Source organism: Rattus rattus, chromosome 3 (assembly GCF_011064425.1).
Source record: "Rattus rattus isolate New Zealand chromosome 3, Rrattus_CSIRO_v1, whole genome shotgun sequence".
NCBI lineage: Eukaryota > Metazoa > Chordata > Mammalia > Rodentia > Muridae > Rattus > Rattus rattus.
In genome coordinates this window covers 171,420,785-171,435,670 of record NC_046156.1, presented here as the reverse complement: position 1 = coordinate 171,435,670, position 14,886 = coordinate 171,420,785, and the positions used below count along the sequence as shown (strand labels likewise).

Below are 14,886 nucleotides of genomic sequence, written 5' to 3'. Positions count from 1 at the left end.
ATATTTATTATATTGCATTGTTAATTATACATTTTAAATATACATCAGTACACAATATAGTCCTTAATGAGAAACTTAAAGAAGACAGAAGTTTTAGTTTGTTTCTACATCTTACTAAAATCTAAAACTTGTTATTTCTCTCAATCTTTTTTTTTTTTTTTAAATCATAGACCTTCTCAACTTTCAGCACCATGAATAAATCTATAAAGGAGGGGCATTTCCATTTCATCTGAATTACAAGAGTTAACAGAAGTGGAGTTTGGCATGGTGGTACACACTTGAAATCTCAGCACATCAAAAGTTCAAGGCCAGCCTCACCTACATAGGAAGTTCACAGCTAGCCTGGGAGAAACCTTGCCTGTAAAATCCCCCAAACAGAAACAAACTAAAGCAAGATTATTGTGAATATAGGATATTTCTCTCATATTACACATTCTTAAAAAACATCGTAGGGACTTGAGAGATGACTGGGCAATTGGGAGCACTTGCTCTTCTTGTAGAGGACCCAAATTCAATTCCCTGCATGCATGTTGGGCAGTTCGCAACTGGTGCGTGCGCGTGTGCGTGTGCACACCCCCCCCACACACACAGACACAGACAGATGGGGGAGGGAGAGGGAGAGAGACACACTCATAGTTAAACATAATGTTTAAAAGAAACATAATTTCACATGAGGAATAAACAATTTCAAAAGGTTATATTGAATTCCTACTAAATTTCCATGTAAGAAACATTCTTGTTGACAAGAATGTAGTATTTTAGTGCTTGTTAGTACTTTGAGTAGTATTTATGTGCTTCTTTATATAGTTTTTAAAAGAAAATCTAGAGCCTAGTGAGATAGCTCAGTAAATATAGTACTTGGCTAACAATCATAAGACCTGAGTTTGGTTCTCAGAGTCCACATAAAAATGCTGAGCGTAGTGACATGCAGTAGTGAGCTCATGCCTGGCACACTGGGTAACCAGTGCAGCCAAGTTGATGAGCTTCAGCCAGTCAGAAAACTGTCTCAAGGAGTGGAAGAGTGTTCCCCTGTCCTCTGACCTTCTCACACACATAAATATGCACATACACATGCAAAAACCATCTAGCTTGAGTAAAGATAACGTGCTCATCTTTGAATCACTAAAATGTTCATCACCATTCAAAACTATATAGATCAGTAACAGTTTATTTAGAAGTTCTTGAATTAAAAAGATAACCTCATATTCTAGAGAACTTTGATATAGAAGTTGTCATCAGAGGCTCTTCAGTAGACAGTCTGAACAGAACTGTGTATAGATGCTGGTGCTAACCCTGCCGAAGCAGTACGTGTCTAATTGGATAGCATCAGGGATGATAACTCTTCTTATATTGAATTCCTGTTCAATTCCTATTCCAACCTTCACTCCTATATAGCAATAAAAGACTAAGTATAGTGAGCCCTAAAAATGGGACAGGTATAATTTTAAGTGTAATCATTAAGTTTGATTCCATAAATCCCTTTGTTTTTTAAAGATTTTCACACTATCAGTCGGTTCATTAAATACTATGGCTTCCTTTCATTAAATACCTAAGAATACATTGGGAATCAGAAATGTGAGTGACATTCCTCTTTAGAGTGGATGGTTTTCTTCTTTCATGTACAATGTTTGGTTTGGCAGCTTTGACTTTTAAATTTTCTGTGAGAAATGATTTGATCAATAATTACTAATTTGATGCATATGAACGTTACTACTTACAAATATATACTTTCTTTTAAGAAGTTATTACTTATGATTAATTGACTTTAAATTGTTATTGAACAGACAGCATCCATGTTTCAAGCCATGGAGTTACATTCCAGATGGAATCATGCCAATTTTCTGGAGGGTAGTTTATTGGACATCACAGTTTTTAACGTGGTAAGTGGCAGTGAAGGCTGCATTATTGGCCAAGGTGATTCATTTTTAATAAACCTTAATACTTTGAGCTGTAGTATCCCATTTTTACAAAAAAGGAAAGAGGGGGGGAAAGTACACAAAAATAGAAAACAGAAATGAAAATTTTTCTTGTGACTGTTTCCTTTCTTGATATCTTTCTCATTTGACCTACAATCTGGTCTTCGTTTAGCTTTGTCCTTCATGAAAGTGCTTTTATGAAGGTTACCACTCTCTCTTGGTTTCCTTCAATTTTTGTAAAATATGTGTTATATTAAAATAGAATTATATAACTTCCTCTTGCTTTCCTCCCTCCAGCCTATCCCATACCCATCCCATACACCCCACTGTCAAATTCATAGCCTCTGCTTACTTGATTATTACTGTTACAGACAGCAAATCATTTTTTGTTGTTTATGGGTATATGGATTAAGGGCTGACCACTCTGCATTGAACAACCAATAAGGGTGCTCTCTCATCCCTGGGAGAGGCTATCTCTCCCTCTCCCAGTCATTAGTGACCTGTGGTTCTTAGTCTAGAGTAGCAGTTTTCAACTGTGGGTCATGACGAACAATCTTTTCACAGGGGTCACATATCAGATATCCTGCATATCATATATTTATAATGTATAACACAAGCAAAATTGCAATTATGAAGTAGCAATGAAATAATTTTATGGTTGGGGGTCATCAAAGCATGAGGAACTGTGTTAAAGGATCACAGTATTAGGAAGGTTGAGAACCACTGCTGTAGAGGTAGGACCCCACTAAGTTTTCCCCTTTCTATGTTTATTGCCTATTAATTTTGCTACTGATCCAGTTTTATTCATGCAGCTATTGCTCGGAGAGATTGTTCCATCACAGACTACCTGGCGTTCTGCCTCTTCCACTCTCTCTTCTTCCACAGTGACCCTGAGATGTAGATGCAAGAACTGTGATGTACTGTGCTGGGGCTGCACTCCCAAGAGTCTATTGATCTGCATGGTGCCCTCTTGTGTTTTCTGGGATGGTCTCCGTTTGCTGTAAATGGAGGCTTTTTCATGAGGCATGGTAACCACACTGACCTGTGGGTACAAGGACAAGATTTAGAATATAGTAAGGAGCTATGCTGGTTTAGCAACATGGCAAAAGTAGATTCTTCGAGATGTAAATATCCTCACTTGTCCTAGGGAGCTGCACAGGTTGCCAGTACCAGACAGAATTTCCTTCCTCAGGAGTGGGCCTTAAGTCCCATGAGACAATTGCTAGTTACCATTAACAAATGTGAGTGCCATTTACTGCACTATCACAGATCGTGCCACACTGGTTACTGCTGTGGTTCATAGGTGTCCACGCTGGTTACTGCTGTGGTTCATAGGTGTCCACGCTGGTTACTGCTGTGGTTCATAGGTGTCCACGCTGGTTACTGCTGTGGGTCATAGGTGTCCACGCTGGTTACTGCTGTGGGTCATAGGTGTCCACGCTGGTTACTGCTGTGGGTCATAGGTGTCCACGCTGGTTACTGCTGTGGGTCATAGGTGTCCACGCTGGTTACTGCTGTGGGTCATAGGTGTCCACGCTGGTTACTGCTGTGGGTCATAGGTGTCCACGCTGGTTACTGCTGTGGTTCATAGGTGTCCACGCTGGTTACTGCTGTGGGTCCTAGGTGTCCACGCTGGTTACTGCTGTGGGTCATAGGTATTAGTTGCAGCTGAATAGGACGATTTAATTGCCTCCCTCTCTCATCAGCTTGTGTGGACTTTTCTTCAACATGCTAGACTGAAGGAAAGAAGTTTTCAGAGTGTATCCAGCTCGAATAATCAACTGGGTGGTGTATGTAGTAATAGAGGTCCACCTCTCTCTCTGCCTGCTTATTCATATACTCTCATTTCCCACATGGATGTTTCGTTTATTTCTGTGACCCCGTTCCTAATGCTGCTCCCCTTGATCCTTATGTTCTGTCATCTTGCCTGCCTGTTCTCACAAACCATCAGGTACAATTGTGGTTTCAATAACCAGGATTGTACCCCAAGTCTGTTTCTCTACCCATTTAACTTTGTCGTCCTTCTCTGCTCTAGACTCCCAGTTACCCTTGCCCTCTCATCTGCCCTTAAATACTCTGCAGGAAACTAAGCTCTCAAGCTGACTAGAGCAAGTACTGCAAGGGAAGAATACAAAACAAAAAGAATGTTCCCTTTGAAAGTTTATTCTTAAAAACCTTACCCATGCCTTCAAAATTGCCAGGTTTTTGTTTGTCTTCTTTCTCTTCAGTTTCTAACCTTAAGTCTTTTGTGACCTTTTTCTAGTTCTTCTGTAATGCCACCTTTACTCTTGGAATATGACTTTACTGTTTGCTGCACAGAAGTTGTCACATGGCAGTTCTTTCAGTATCTGTCTTATCAACACACGTTCCATTATGAGTCCTTTTCTCCCTTGTCTCCGGGGTTGGAAGAGTCATTCTTACTATGCTACCCCAACTTCCTAAACCTATCTCCTTAAGCTTTGTTACTAGCTAATAGTTTTGACAACCTAATCATGTAAAACAGTATCCCTGTGCACATAAATAAATCTGTCATGTACAAGCAAATATTTAAAATCTCTCTCAATTCAAACTCCTTCCCAGTCTCAATCTCACTAATATTATTATGACCACTGTTTTTGAAGACTAAAGTATGAAATCTTACAAAAAATTGGACTCATTGTGTTAAGATCATTTCGAAGTGGATGAATCCATATATCAGCACTCAATGATGCAGGCATTACAGTACTCCTGAAGTTTTCCTAATGTTCGTCTCTAGACATTCCTTATCCTTAAGAGAAATCACAATTTTTACTTCCATCACTATAGATTGATTTGTTGTGCTTAGATTTATAAACATAGACTTAGACAGCGTGATTCATTCTCTCCCTCTCTCTCTCTCTCTCCCTCCCTCCCTCCCCCTCTCTCTCTATTCATACACTAGGGAGACTTATCTATACAATTTTGTACATATCCTTGTTTTGTTACTGTTTTTCATTTCTGAGAGACATCTACTTTATGTATTTACCATAGTTTATAATACACCTCTTAAATAAACTCCATTTGTGATCTCATTTACTCAGTTAATTTGTTCCTTCATTAGTCCATAGTACCGTTTTCCAGAACACTCCAGCATCCACTCACACATACAAATCCTTCATGTGCTTGACCTCTTGACAGCATTTATTTTATTTATTTATTTCTCCTCCGCTTTCAAATACTTTCTTCTTGTTTCTGCTCTGTATACTCCTTGGTTTTCTCCATGCCTCTTTACTGCTCTGTCTTACCCTCCTTCACTGGTTTTGCCTCCTCTTTCCCTACATCTCCCTAAAAGTTGATGTTTCTCAGAGGCCAGTCTAAGTTTCCTTCTTTGTACTTGATGTACTTGCTTCCCCAGATCTAGTCTAGTGATGTTATTTTATTACTGTTGACATCCTGATAGCTCCAGAGTCAATGGTCTCTCTAGTCCATTCTGAACTCTGAAGCTGAACTCTGAAGCAACTACTCAGTCCTCTTGTTGCTATTTTGTGTGATCTCTTATGTACTTTAAGTCATTAGCTTGGCGGTCAGTCTTCTTTTGTTGTCTTTGTCAGTGCTTTATTGCTGTGAAGATACACCACGACCACAGCAACTCTTATGGGAGAAAGCATTTAATTAGGGCTAGCTTGCAGGTTCAGAGTAAAGTTTAGTTCATTTCCACCATGGTGGGGAGTGTGGCAGCAGGCAGGCAGACATGGTGATGGAGAAGTAGTTGATAGTTCTACACCTCGACCTGACCCACGTTGGCAGGAAGAGAGTAAGCCACTAAGCCTGACTTGGGCTTTTGAAACCTCAAAGCCCACCCCTAGTGACACAATTCCTCCAACAGGACTATACCTACTCCAAGAAGGCCACACCTCTTAATCCTTTTAAATAGTGTCACTCCGTTATGACAAAGTATTCAAATATATGAGCCTATTGGGGACATTCTTATTCAAACCACCACACTTGTCCTGCTTTCAACTGGACCACTACCTTTAACCTTCCCAAATATTTGCATTTTTGTTTGCTTTCAGTTTTCTAGGCCGAAACCTTAGGAAACCAGACATTGCAAGGTGCCCTGAGCCTTTAGCTGGCATTTGAAGCTGAGGCAGGAAGAGTATAAGTGTGCTCTTGAAATCCTGTGCTTTTTAAAAACAAAATCAATGTTTTCTTATTCTCTGTATCTAGTCCAAAGTCACTCTAAAGGAGTAATGTTGTTATTTATGTCTTTGTTTTTGAATCTGGGTCTATGTAACCAAGGCTGCCCTCAGAGTCAGCAGTCTTCCTGCCTCAGTCTTCCAAGTGCTAAGATTACAATTGTGCCTCCAAGGCCTATTTTTAGACCTGTTAGAGGATGTGAAGTCACTCTGCTGTTCAGGTCTGCATGTCATCGCAGTCTCCTTTGCTGTCTCCTGCTTTAGGATCTCTGAATTTTCCCAAAACTAAATATTAAAAACTGATCATTTATCATAGTTCATTAAGTATTATCATGTACTTACTCATAAAACATTTGTTGGGGAGAATTATACATTGAGATTTGTATTTTTTTTTTTTTTGGTATTTTAGATTAAACAGCTACACGATTGAATTTTTGATCATATGTTTTTCATTCAACCAGGATTCTGTTACCTTTCATGCAATCATATGCAAGATCTGGAGGTTTTTCCATCACCGGAAAGATAAAAACAGCCCTGATTGAGAATGCAATCTACTATGGCACTTACTTACTGATATTTGGAGCATTTCTAATTTATGTAGCTGTAAACCCACGTTTGCATTTAGAATGGTAAGAAAAACAGTCTTTGTAACATTGCTGTGTTTGTTTGTACTGTTTCAACTGATTTTTACTGCACACATACAAGTAAGCAAACATATACCACGTTGTATGTCTTATAGATACCCTCAAAGAGTATCTGAATAGTGCACATTATTGAGAAAGAAAATCCAAGCTGACATCTTTACATATAACTATTAGGTGGTGGGTTAAGGTTTTGACTAATAACGATACAGTGAACAACAGTTTTTTATAGCATTTTAAATTTTATAAATGATTAAAAATGAATTTTCCTCCACTAGAACTTACAATTTTTTTCTTTTTGCTTTGTTTTAGTTTGAGAGAATAGTTTTCCTTAATGCTACTTTAAACCCAAGTATTTCAATAAATTAAAATTCATTTTGTGTTTATGATTTCTAATATATGTATATTACTCCCAAATTTATGTATAGAATAGTAGACTTAGGTCTCATTGTTAGTGTAGGTAAACCATAACACAAGTTAGTTTAACTGTTTACCGGGTCTCATAGTTAATCTTGATTAAGGAAGTACCTAGTGAAAAATGTGTTCTGTGGAGGAAATATATGAGTGTTTTCTATGAATTATCCTATATTCTAATTTAAACCATAATAGAAACAGTGTTTCCCATATTGAAGTCTGTTTTTACGGTCATACTCTGTCTTTCCATTCAAATATATAGATTATCTGCTGTGTCTGGAAAGAGGTGAAAATTTCTTCATATAAAATCCTGCTTATCCTGACAGTTTTCTGAAATTTTATTTAATACTAGTTAGTCTTATATTTTTATATGAAACCATATTGACGTCAGCTATCTGTTTATATTTTCTATTTCTTAGGAACCAACTTCAGACTATTGGAATAGCTGCTGCCAACACATGGGGTCTGTTTCTCCTCGTGTTATTATTGGGGTATGGCTTGGTAGAAATTCCTAGGTCATACTGGAATGGAGCCAAAAGGGGTTATCTTCTTATGAAGACTTATTTTAAGGCAGCCAAACTGATGACAGAGAAAGCAGACGCAGAAGAAAATTTGGAGGATGTCATGGAGGTAAGTTTAATCCTACAAAAGCAGTTCTGATTTATAACTGTCTCTGTTGACTGTTCTCTCATGTGCCATGTTCTGTCAGTGAGTTTTGTTCCATTTTACTTTTTGTGATAGATGTCTTTTTTATGATAATAAATGCTAAAGTAGGCCATCATTTACATATCTTTTATTCATCAATAACACCTAATTTGAAAGTTGTTCAACATTTCTATGTTGTAATGATCCTTTGTGAGTTTTGGAGATCTCAAAAAATGCATATAAGTTGACTTACACAGTTCAAACTAATTTCTCAAGACTCAACTTTATTTAATTCTTACAACCTTACAAAAGAGATTTTTTTAAATTCCCATTTTATAATGAAGAAAATGAAGTATTGGTAGTTTAAATAACTTGCTTATGTACACACAGCTAATAAGGAGAACCAGGGAATTTAATTTTAGTTCACACTTTAACAGCAACCATGACCCTTTTAAAACTATGAAGCTCCAGATGGTAAATGTCTGGTTTGTTGCCATGTGGCCTCTGTTATGCTTGCTTGGCCATTGTGGTCTGAAGGCAGCTGTAGACTCTACATGAATGAGTGAGAGCAAGCTTGTGTGTCAGTCTGAGAACAGGTGGTAGGATACTGGATTTCCTTTAATTTGATGACCCCTAATTCTTAACTATTATCCTTTTGTCTTTTCTGTCCCTGAACCTTTTGTTCTCAACTCACTCCATTTTCAGGCCTTAAGAAATTAGCATTCCTCTGGAAGCCTGTTACATTAGCCACATGGGGCTGCTATAATAAAAGTACAACAAAGTGGGTGGCTCATGCAGCTGTATTGCCTTGTAGATTTAGAAGCTAAAAATCTGAGAGCAAAGCATCAACGTTTCTATCTTCTGTGAGCCATAATGAAAACTTTTATATTTATTTGGTAGACTCATAATTTGAAACTTCTGAAAAAAACTGAGTTTTGAAGATTTATACTTGATTAAACATTTGCATTTGATGAAAGTAATTTTTATTTGTTAGTGTTCTGCCCAAAAGTTGGCATTAAATTAAATTGTTACAGAATTGAAGCATTTGGTTTTGCCAGTTCATTTACTGTTTCTGCAACAAATACATGTCAGATGTAATTGCTTTCTTACAGTACTAGGCATGAAATGAGTATATCACATACACTTGGTTGCATACCCGTGTACTATATCCCCAGCCTCTTCATTACATTTTGTCTGTCTGTCTGTTTGGTTGCATACCCATGTGCTATATCCCCAGCCTCTTCATTACTTTTTGTATGTCCATCCATCCATTTGTCCATCCATCTGTCCATCTATCCATCCGTCCATCCATCCATGTTCTATCTACTTATCTGAGATAGTGACAGGTCTCTCGAAGGTGCCTAGACTATGATCTCCCTTTATATTTGTGATCTAGCTGCCTCAGCCTCCTGAGTAGCTGTGGGATTACAGGCTGAATGCACTGGGCCAGGCCAGATGAACCAAGAATGTCTGAATGAAATAGAGAGATGCTCTGTTATTGGATATGAACCCTTAGGAATAAGACATGAAAATTGAAACTTGGCATTTGTGCCTTGTGTAGTATTATAGCATTCTATTCATATGTTGAAAGTGGTAGAATTTAAATATTTTTTATGAAAAAAGTCACATACAAAAAAGAAGGCATCCTTTTCCCCTTCCTCCCTTTCCTTTCATTCCCTTCTTACCTCATTCCTTCCTATTTCCCCTTTTCATCCCCTCCCTCCCTGCTTCCCTCCCTTCTCCTCCTCCTCCTCCTCCTCCTCTTCCCCCCCCTCCTCCTCCTCTCCCTCCTTCTCCAACCGCCTTGTGTTTTCATTTGAGACAGGATCTTGCTATTTCCCTCTGTAGTCCGGTATAAGATAACAGGCCTGAACCACCATGTCTGGTTGACAGCACTCTTTTTTAATAGATGTTGTGAAAAATTAACTATCTTACATAGCTAGCAGAATGCTCATGTCTGTCTTAACTGTCTAGAATAGAAGACCATAATTCACTTATGGTATATGATAAAAGTGGGTGATATTCTTGAAGTGCTGGATATGGAGAAGCTTCAAAATATCTGGAGAGCGATCAGAAAAATACAATTGAATAGGGATTTGAAGAATTGCTAGACTGTTGATAGCTAACAAGATCCTAATCAAATACCAGTTTAGTAGTAAAACATTGACCTCCTAAACAAGCTAATACTTTAGATCCTCCCAAACTATAAAAATTAACTGTTGAGTAAACCATGAATTTATAACAGATATATATAGCAAATATAAAAAGTTAACTGTTTGAGTTCATGCGTTTATTTAATGTAGCTAAATAATTTTAAGAAAAACATATTTTATATATGGTCAGATTATGTAGTTAATTTTTGAAGTAAATAAATGTATGCCAATTACAAACATTAAAGCAACTTATAAATGGAAGAAATACAATGTAATGGCATCCAGAGTGACCTTTGAAAACACAAGTGTGATCAAGCCAGCCTGAGCTATGTAGCAAATTCAAGTCCAGCTTGAACTATATAGGGAAATCTGCCTCAAAAATTAAAAAATAAAGTAAGTCAAAAATCTAAAAAGGAAAACAAAATGAAGTTTTGCCAGTCATGGTTTTAGAGTGAACATAGCTGAGAATTAATTGCTAGTTAGATTTCTGAGAGGTTTTGAGTATTATCTCTTAGATCACATGCTAACTAGGCTTTTATTGTAATTTTTTTTCTATAGTCATGCAGTTCTTTTTCTCTAACACAGTGTGTTCATCTCTGTCTGGAGACTTGTACTCACTGTCCTTGTCCCTCTTTGGAATATTCTTGTTTTCCTTTCAGCTGACTGAGTCTTACTCATTTTATTTTGTTTCACTTAAATGACCAGTTCATCAGAAAGACTCCTAAACTAAACTGTAGTCATCCAGAATGTCCTGTGCTTTGCTTTTATAGCATTTCTATATCTTTTTTCTTTAATTGTCTGTTTTCCTCAATAAGCTGAGTCTCTTACAAGAACAGTGTTATTGGTACCAATTTTTCAAAGTATGCAGATACTAGATTTTCATGGTTACCGGAAAGTTACTCTCCAAATAGATCACTTTTTATTGTATATGATGTTGGTTTTGCTATGATCTTACTTTATTAATAATATAAATATTTTATAATTTTATAAAACTCATTTGAAATTCACAATATTTGTAGGCCAGTTCTATTTTAAATTCTTATTTTTTTCTGTTTGCTAACAAGAAAGTTTCACATATTAAAGTGACTGGTATATACATTTTTCATTATTTTTTTATTATATCATATAGTTTCTCTATCACTTCAAGCTATTCTTTAACACTCCAAATGTTCTTTTAAAATTTCTTTTGTTCTCTTTATTCTCAGACTGTGGCATGCAGGGCCTTCTCTTTCTCTTTCTCCCTCTCTTCCTCTTCCTCCTCTTCTTCCTTTTCTTCCTCCTACTGCTGCTTATAGAACAGTGACTCCACCATTTTAATTCACAGATATTTTAGGATATTGTGATTCCTGGGAAATACTAATTCTAAAACTTTGTTCTTAACCCACTCTTTCCTTTTCCCTCCCCTTTCTCTGTGTGGTTTACTTGGTACTGCATATTCTTTGTTGATTGATGTCAATCTTTATTCTTAGAGAGAGAGTCTCTCTCTGAACTTGAAGCATGGCTGGCCAGTGAGCTTCAGGGTGTCCCCCTTCTCCACTTCTCTAGTTCTAGGATTACAAGAACCTTTCTCCCTGGCTTTCTTCCTGGGTTCTGGGGATATGAACTGAGATCCTCATGTTTTTTACCCACTGGGCTTTCCTTATCCCTCTTTATGCCTTGTAGTAGTCATTAAAACACTTACTATTACCAGACCTTCGTCAGTGAAGTTGACTAACAATACCTTGTTACATTGCTTACTGTTTTTATTGCTGTGACAAAACAACTGACAAAAATAGCTTACAGAAAGATGAGATTATCTGGGATTACAATTTGAAGGGATAGTGGATCATGGCAAGGGAGCCATGGTAGCAGGAGTGTTAGGGTGCTAGGTCTACTGTTGGGAGACAAAGCAAGAAATATTGCTGCTCAGCCTACTCTCTCCTGTTTGTTCAGATAAAGTTAATAGTATGGAAAATCCTTCACAGACAAGCTCACAGATCTGTGTACAAGATCATTCTCACAAATCTGTCTCCAAAGTCATACAGATCTTATCAAGTTGACAATCAATATAAGTTTACCCATCACGAATCTACCCTTGTCAGTGTGATTCCAGACATACCACTTTTAAGCTATAACCTTCTACTCCTCATCCCCATGAGTTCATGATCATCTCATAATGCAAAATGCATTGTCTTTATAGTCTTTATATTTAAACATAAATACTTAGTATATAAAATATAAAATAAATATATAAAGATGTAGAGTCTTAAACAGTTCCAGCATTGTTCAAAATGGTAACTTCAGAGTCTCTTCTGAGTCTTGAGCAATCTCTTAAATGTGAGTCCCTGTACAGCCTAAAAGAAGTATATACTTTTAACACATGATGGCGCAGACTAAACAGTCATACCCCAAAAGGACATAGTAAGGAAAGTTTATATTAAAGCAATACATAACCCAGCAGGAACATACTAAATCCTGTAATCCTATGTCAGGCATCTGGGGTTCATGATAGAATTATCTGGGCCCCAAAGATCTTCTGTAACCTCTCTCTTCCAGCTCTGCCATTTGTAACATACTTGGAGTTATCTGGTATATGCTAGTGCTGGACCTCCCATGGCCCCAGCATCTCCAACATCCTTGAGTCTCCATTTCAACTTAGGCTTCACCTTTCCTGTTTCATACGAGTGGCCCCGTAGGGCCTTCTTACAGGGAATCTGACCCTGCTGTATACTGCCTGTCTTCAGTAGCCCTCTGGAAGCTATGCACAAGCCTCTGGGGCTCCCTCACTCTCTCATCCTTCATGCCTATAAAACCTTTACTATGAGGATGGGACAGGCACCTTCTGCTGCCACGTCAAGATGGACCATAGCTGATGTGGTTTCTGTCTGTAGACTATTCTTCTGGAGTAGGAAACCCCTTTAGTAGCATTCATAGTTCACACTCAATTTTCAAATGATTTTGCATTTTCACAGAACCTTCAGTGGAGGGATTCTTGTCTCAGATCTTCTTTCCTAGTTTCTCTAACTTTGTAGTTCACATACTTGTTTTCACCAAACCCGATCCATATCTTTTTAATCTCTCAGTGTAGAACTGAATTAAACAGTGAGCAATGGTCATGACATAACATGAATGCTATGCTGTTTTGAAATTTCCAACATCAAAGAAATTAGTCCACATGGATTCCCAGCAGCTGCGATTACATGTATAAGATCAAGCTGACCTGAACCCCAGCATGAATGGGAGAGGGGCCATCAAGTCCCACCCATAGCCAAGGAGCTGTTTTGATAATTCATGGCAACTGGGATAAAGGGAGTCTTGTTTGCTTCAAAGATATGATCCCTGAACGGCTACATATACTCCCACAGATATTTCTATTTCCCTGTACATACAGGAAGTACTAAGTGTGCTCAGTCGGTTAAAAAACCAAAAGGCCTATGAAGTTGGGGGCTGGGGGGTGGAAAGCATAAGGGAGAGGTAGTGTGAATAAAGGATGAATTTGACCAAAACACATTATATGCACATGTGAAAGGAAGTTTCATATGAAACCAAAGCCTTGCCTAAGTTCACACATATTGTGTTTACAATAAATAATTAAAGCCATCTGTTACGTTTTAGTTTAGTCTTGTCAAGCTTCTCAGGACATGGAGGGATGCCAGAATGACGCAAGTATGGCTGCTGTTCCAGTTCTTGTAGTGCCCTTGATCCCTTCGGAATCACGAGTTGACCCTACACATCTTCATTGCTCCTGTATTCTTGTCTCTGAATGCCCACCAGAATAGTCCGTTAAGCTTTGCCTAGAGCAATAACAGGTCCTCTCTAGGCCATAGTTCAAAGAGCTATGGTCAGCTTTATCGTGATGTCGGTCCTGCTTCTGTTACATTTTTCTGTTAGTTACTTTTCTTGTTGGCATGATAAATACCTGTGAAAGCAGTTTAAGGAGGACGGATTTACTCTGGCTCACAGCTTTGTCAGAGTGTAGTGCATCACTGCAGGGAAGGCATGGCACGAGGACCATGAGACAACTGTTTACATTGTGTCCACGGTCAGCCCGAGTGGCAAGTGCTTCCTTCATTCAGCTGGCTTTCTCCATTGAGTGCACACCACAGCATCAACCCATGGAATGGGGCAGCCTGTATTTAGATTCTCCTACCTCAGTAAGCACAGCGTAGAGAATTCCTCACAGATATGCCCAGAGATTTGTTTCTAAGATGATTCTTGATGCAGAGGAATTGACATTGGATCTTTTCATTCTCCATGGTTATCTTTTAGCCAACACTCTGCCAACAGGTAGAATGGCTCAATAAACAAGGCATAAATCAGTAAGTGTAAGCACTCTAGAATACTCTTATTTGAAAGCAGTGGGCACTTTGTGACAAGTTAAGTCTTTTCTGCTTTCTATGCTAATTGATAATGGTAATTGATAATGGGACAATTGATTTTGACCAACAAAGCAGAATAATTTAATCCTGTTCTTTTAGAAATATAATGCTTGACAGATCATTTGTGAATTCTTTTTATTTTATTTTTTGAGATTATAATTTCATCATTCACTCCTTCCCTCTCTTATTTCCAGTCACTCACGTTGTTCCTTCTTTCTCTCTTTCAAATCATGGCTTCTTCTTTAAATTGTTTTTATGTACATGCGTTATATATATGTGTGTAAACATCTATGTTCTAAATACAAGCTGCTCAGTCTGAATAATGTTATTTGTATTTAGGTGTTGGATAAGCAATTGGTAATGGTCTTTCTTCCCTGGGAAGACTTATTTAGCCCACTCTCTGCATTCCTTAGTTGCCTGTAGTTTTTTTGTGAAGGGTGGAGGCCTCCTGGGTGTTCCTCATCCACATTAGCATGCTATTATTGCTGTCCTTGTTCAGCTCATGTTTATGCAGACATGTTAGTGGTGTGGGTGTAGCTTGTGACAATCCTAGAGGCACATTCTCACAGCAAGCCCCTGATCCTCTGTCAGGGATCCTCGGCCCC

At 38.0% G+C, this 14,886-nt stretch overlaps 1 protein-coding gene across 2 annotated transcripts in view; it reads left to right on the top strand.

The window, feature by feature from the left end:
- Positions 1-14,886, top strand: part of Lmbrd2 (LMBR1 domain containing 2) — a 51,623-nt gene that overhangs the window by 9,889 nt on the left and 26,848 nt on the right. For both annotated transcript variants that reach the window (XM_032898797.1, XM_032898796.1), the window contains exons 4-6: positions 1,785-1,880; positions 6,532-6,699; positions 7,545-7,755. In XM_032898797.1, coding sequence (XP_032754688.1) covers positions 1,785-1,880; positions 6,532-6,699; positions 7,545-7,755 — 475 coding nt within the window. The remainder of the gene's footprint in view (positions 1-1,784; positions 1,881-6,531; positions 6,700-7,544; positions 7,756-14,886) is intronic.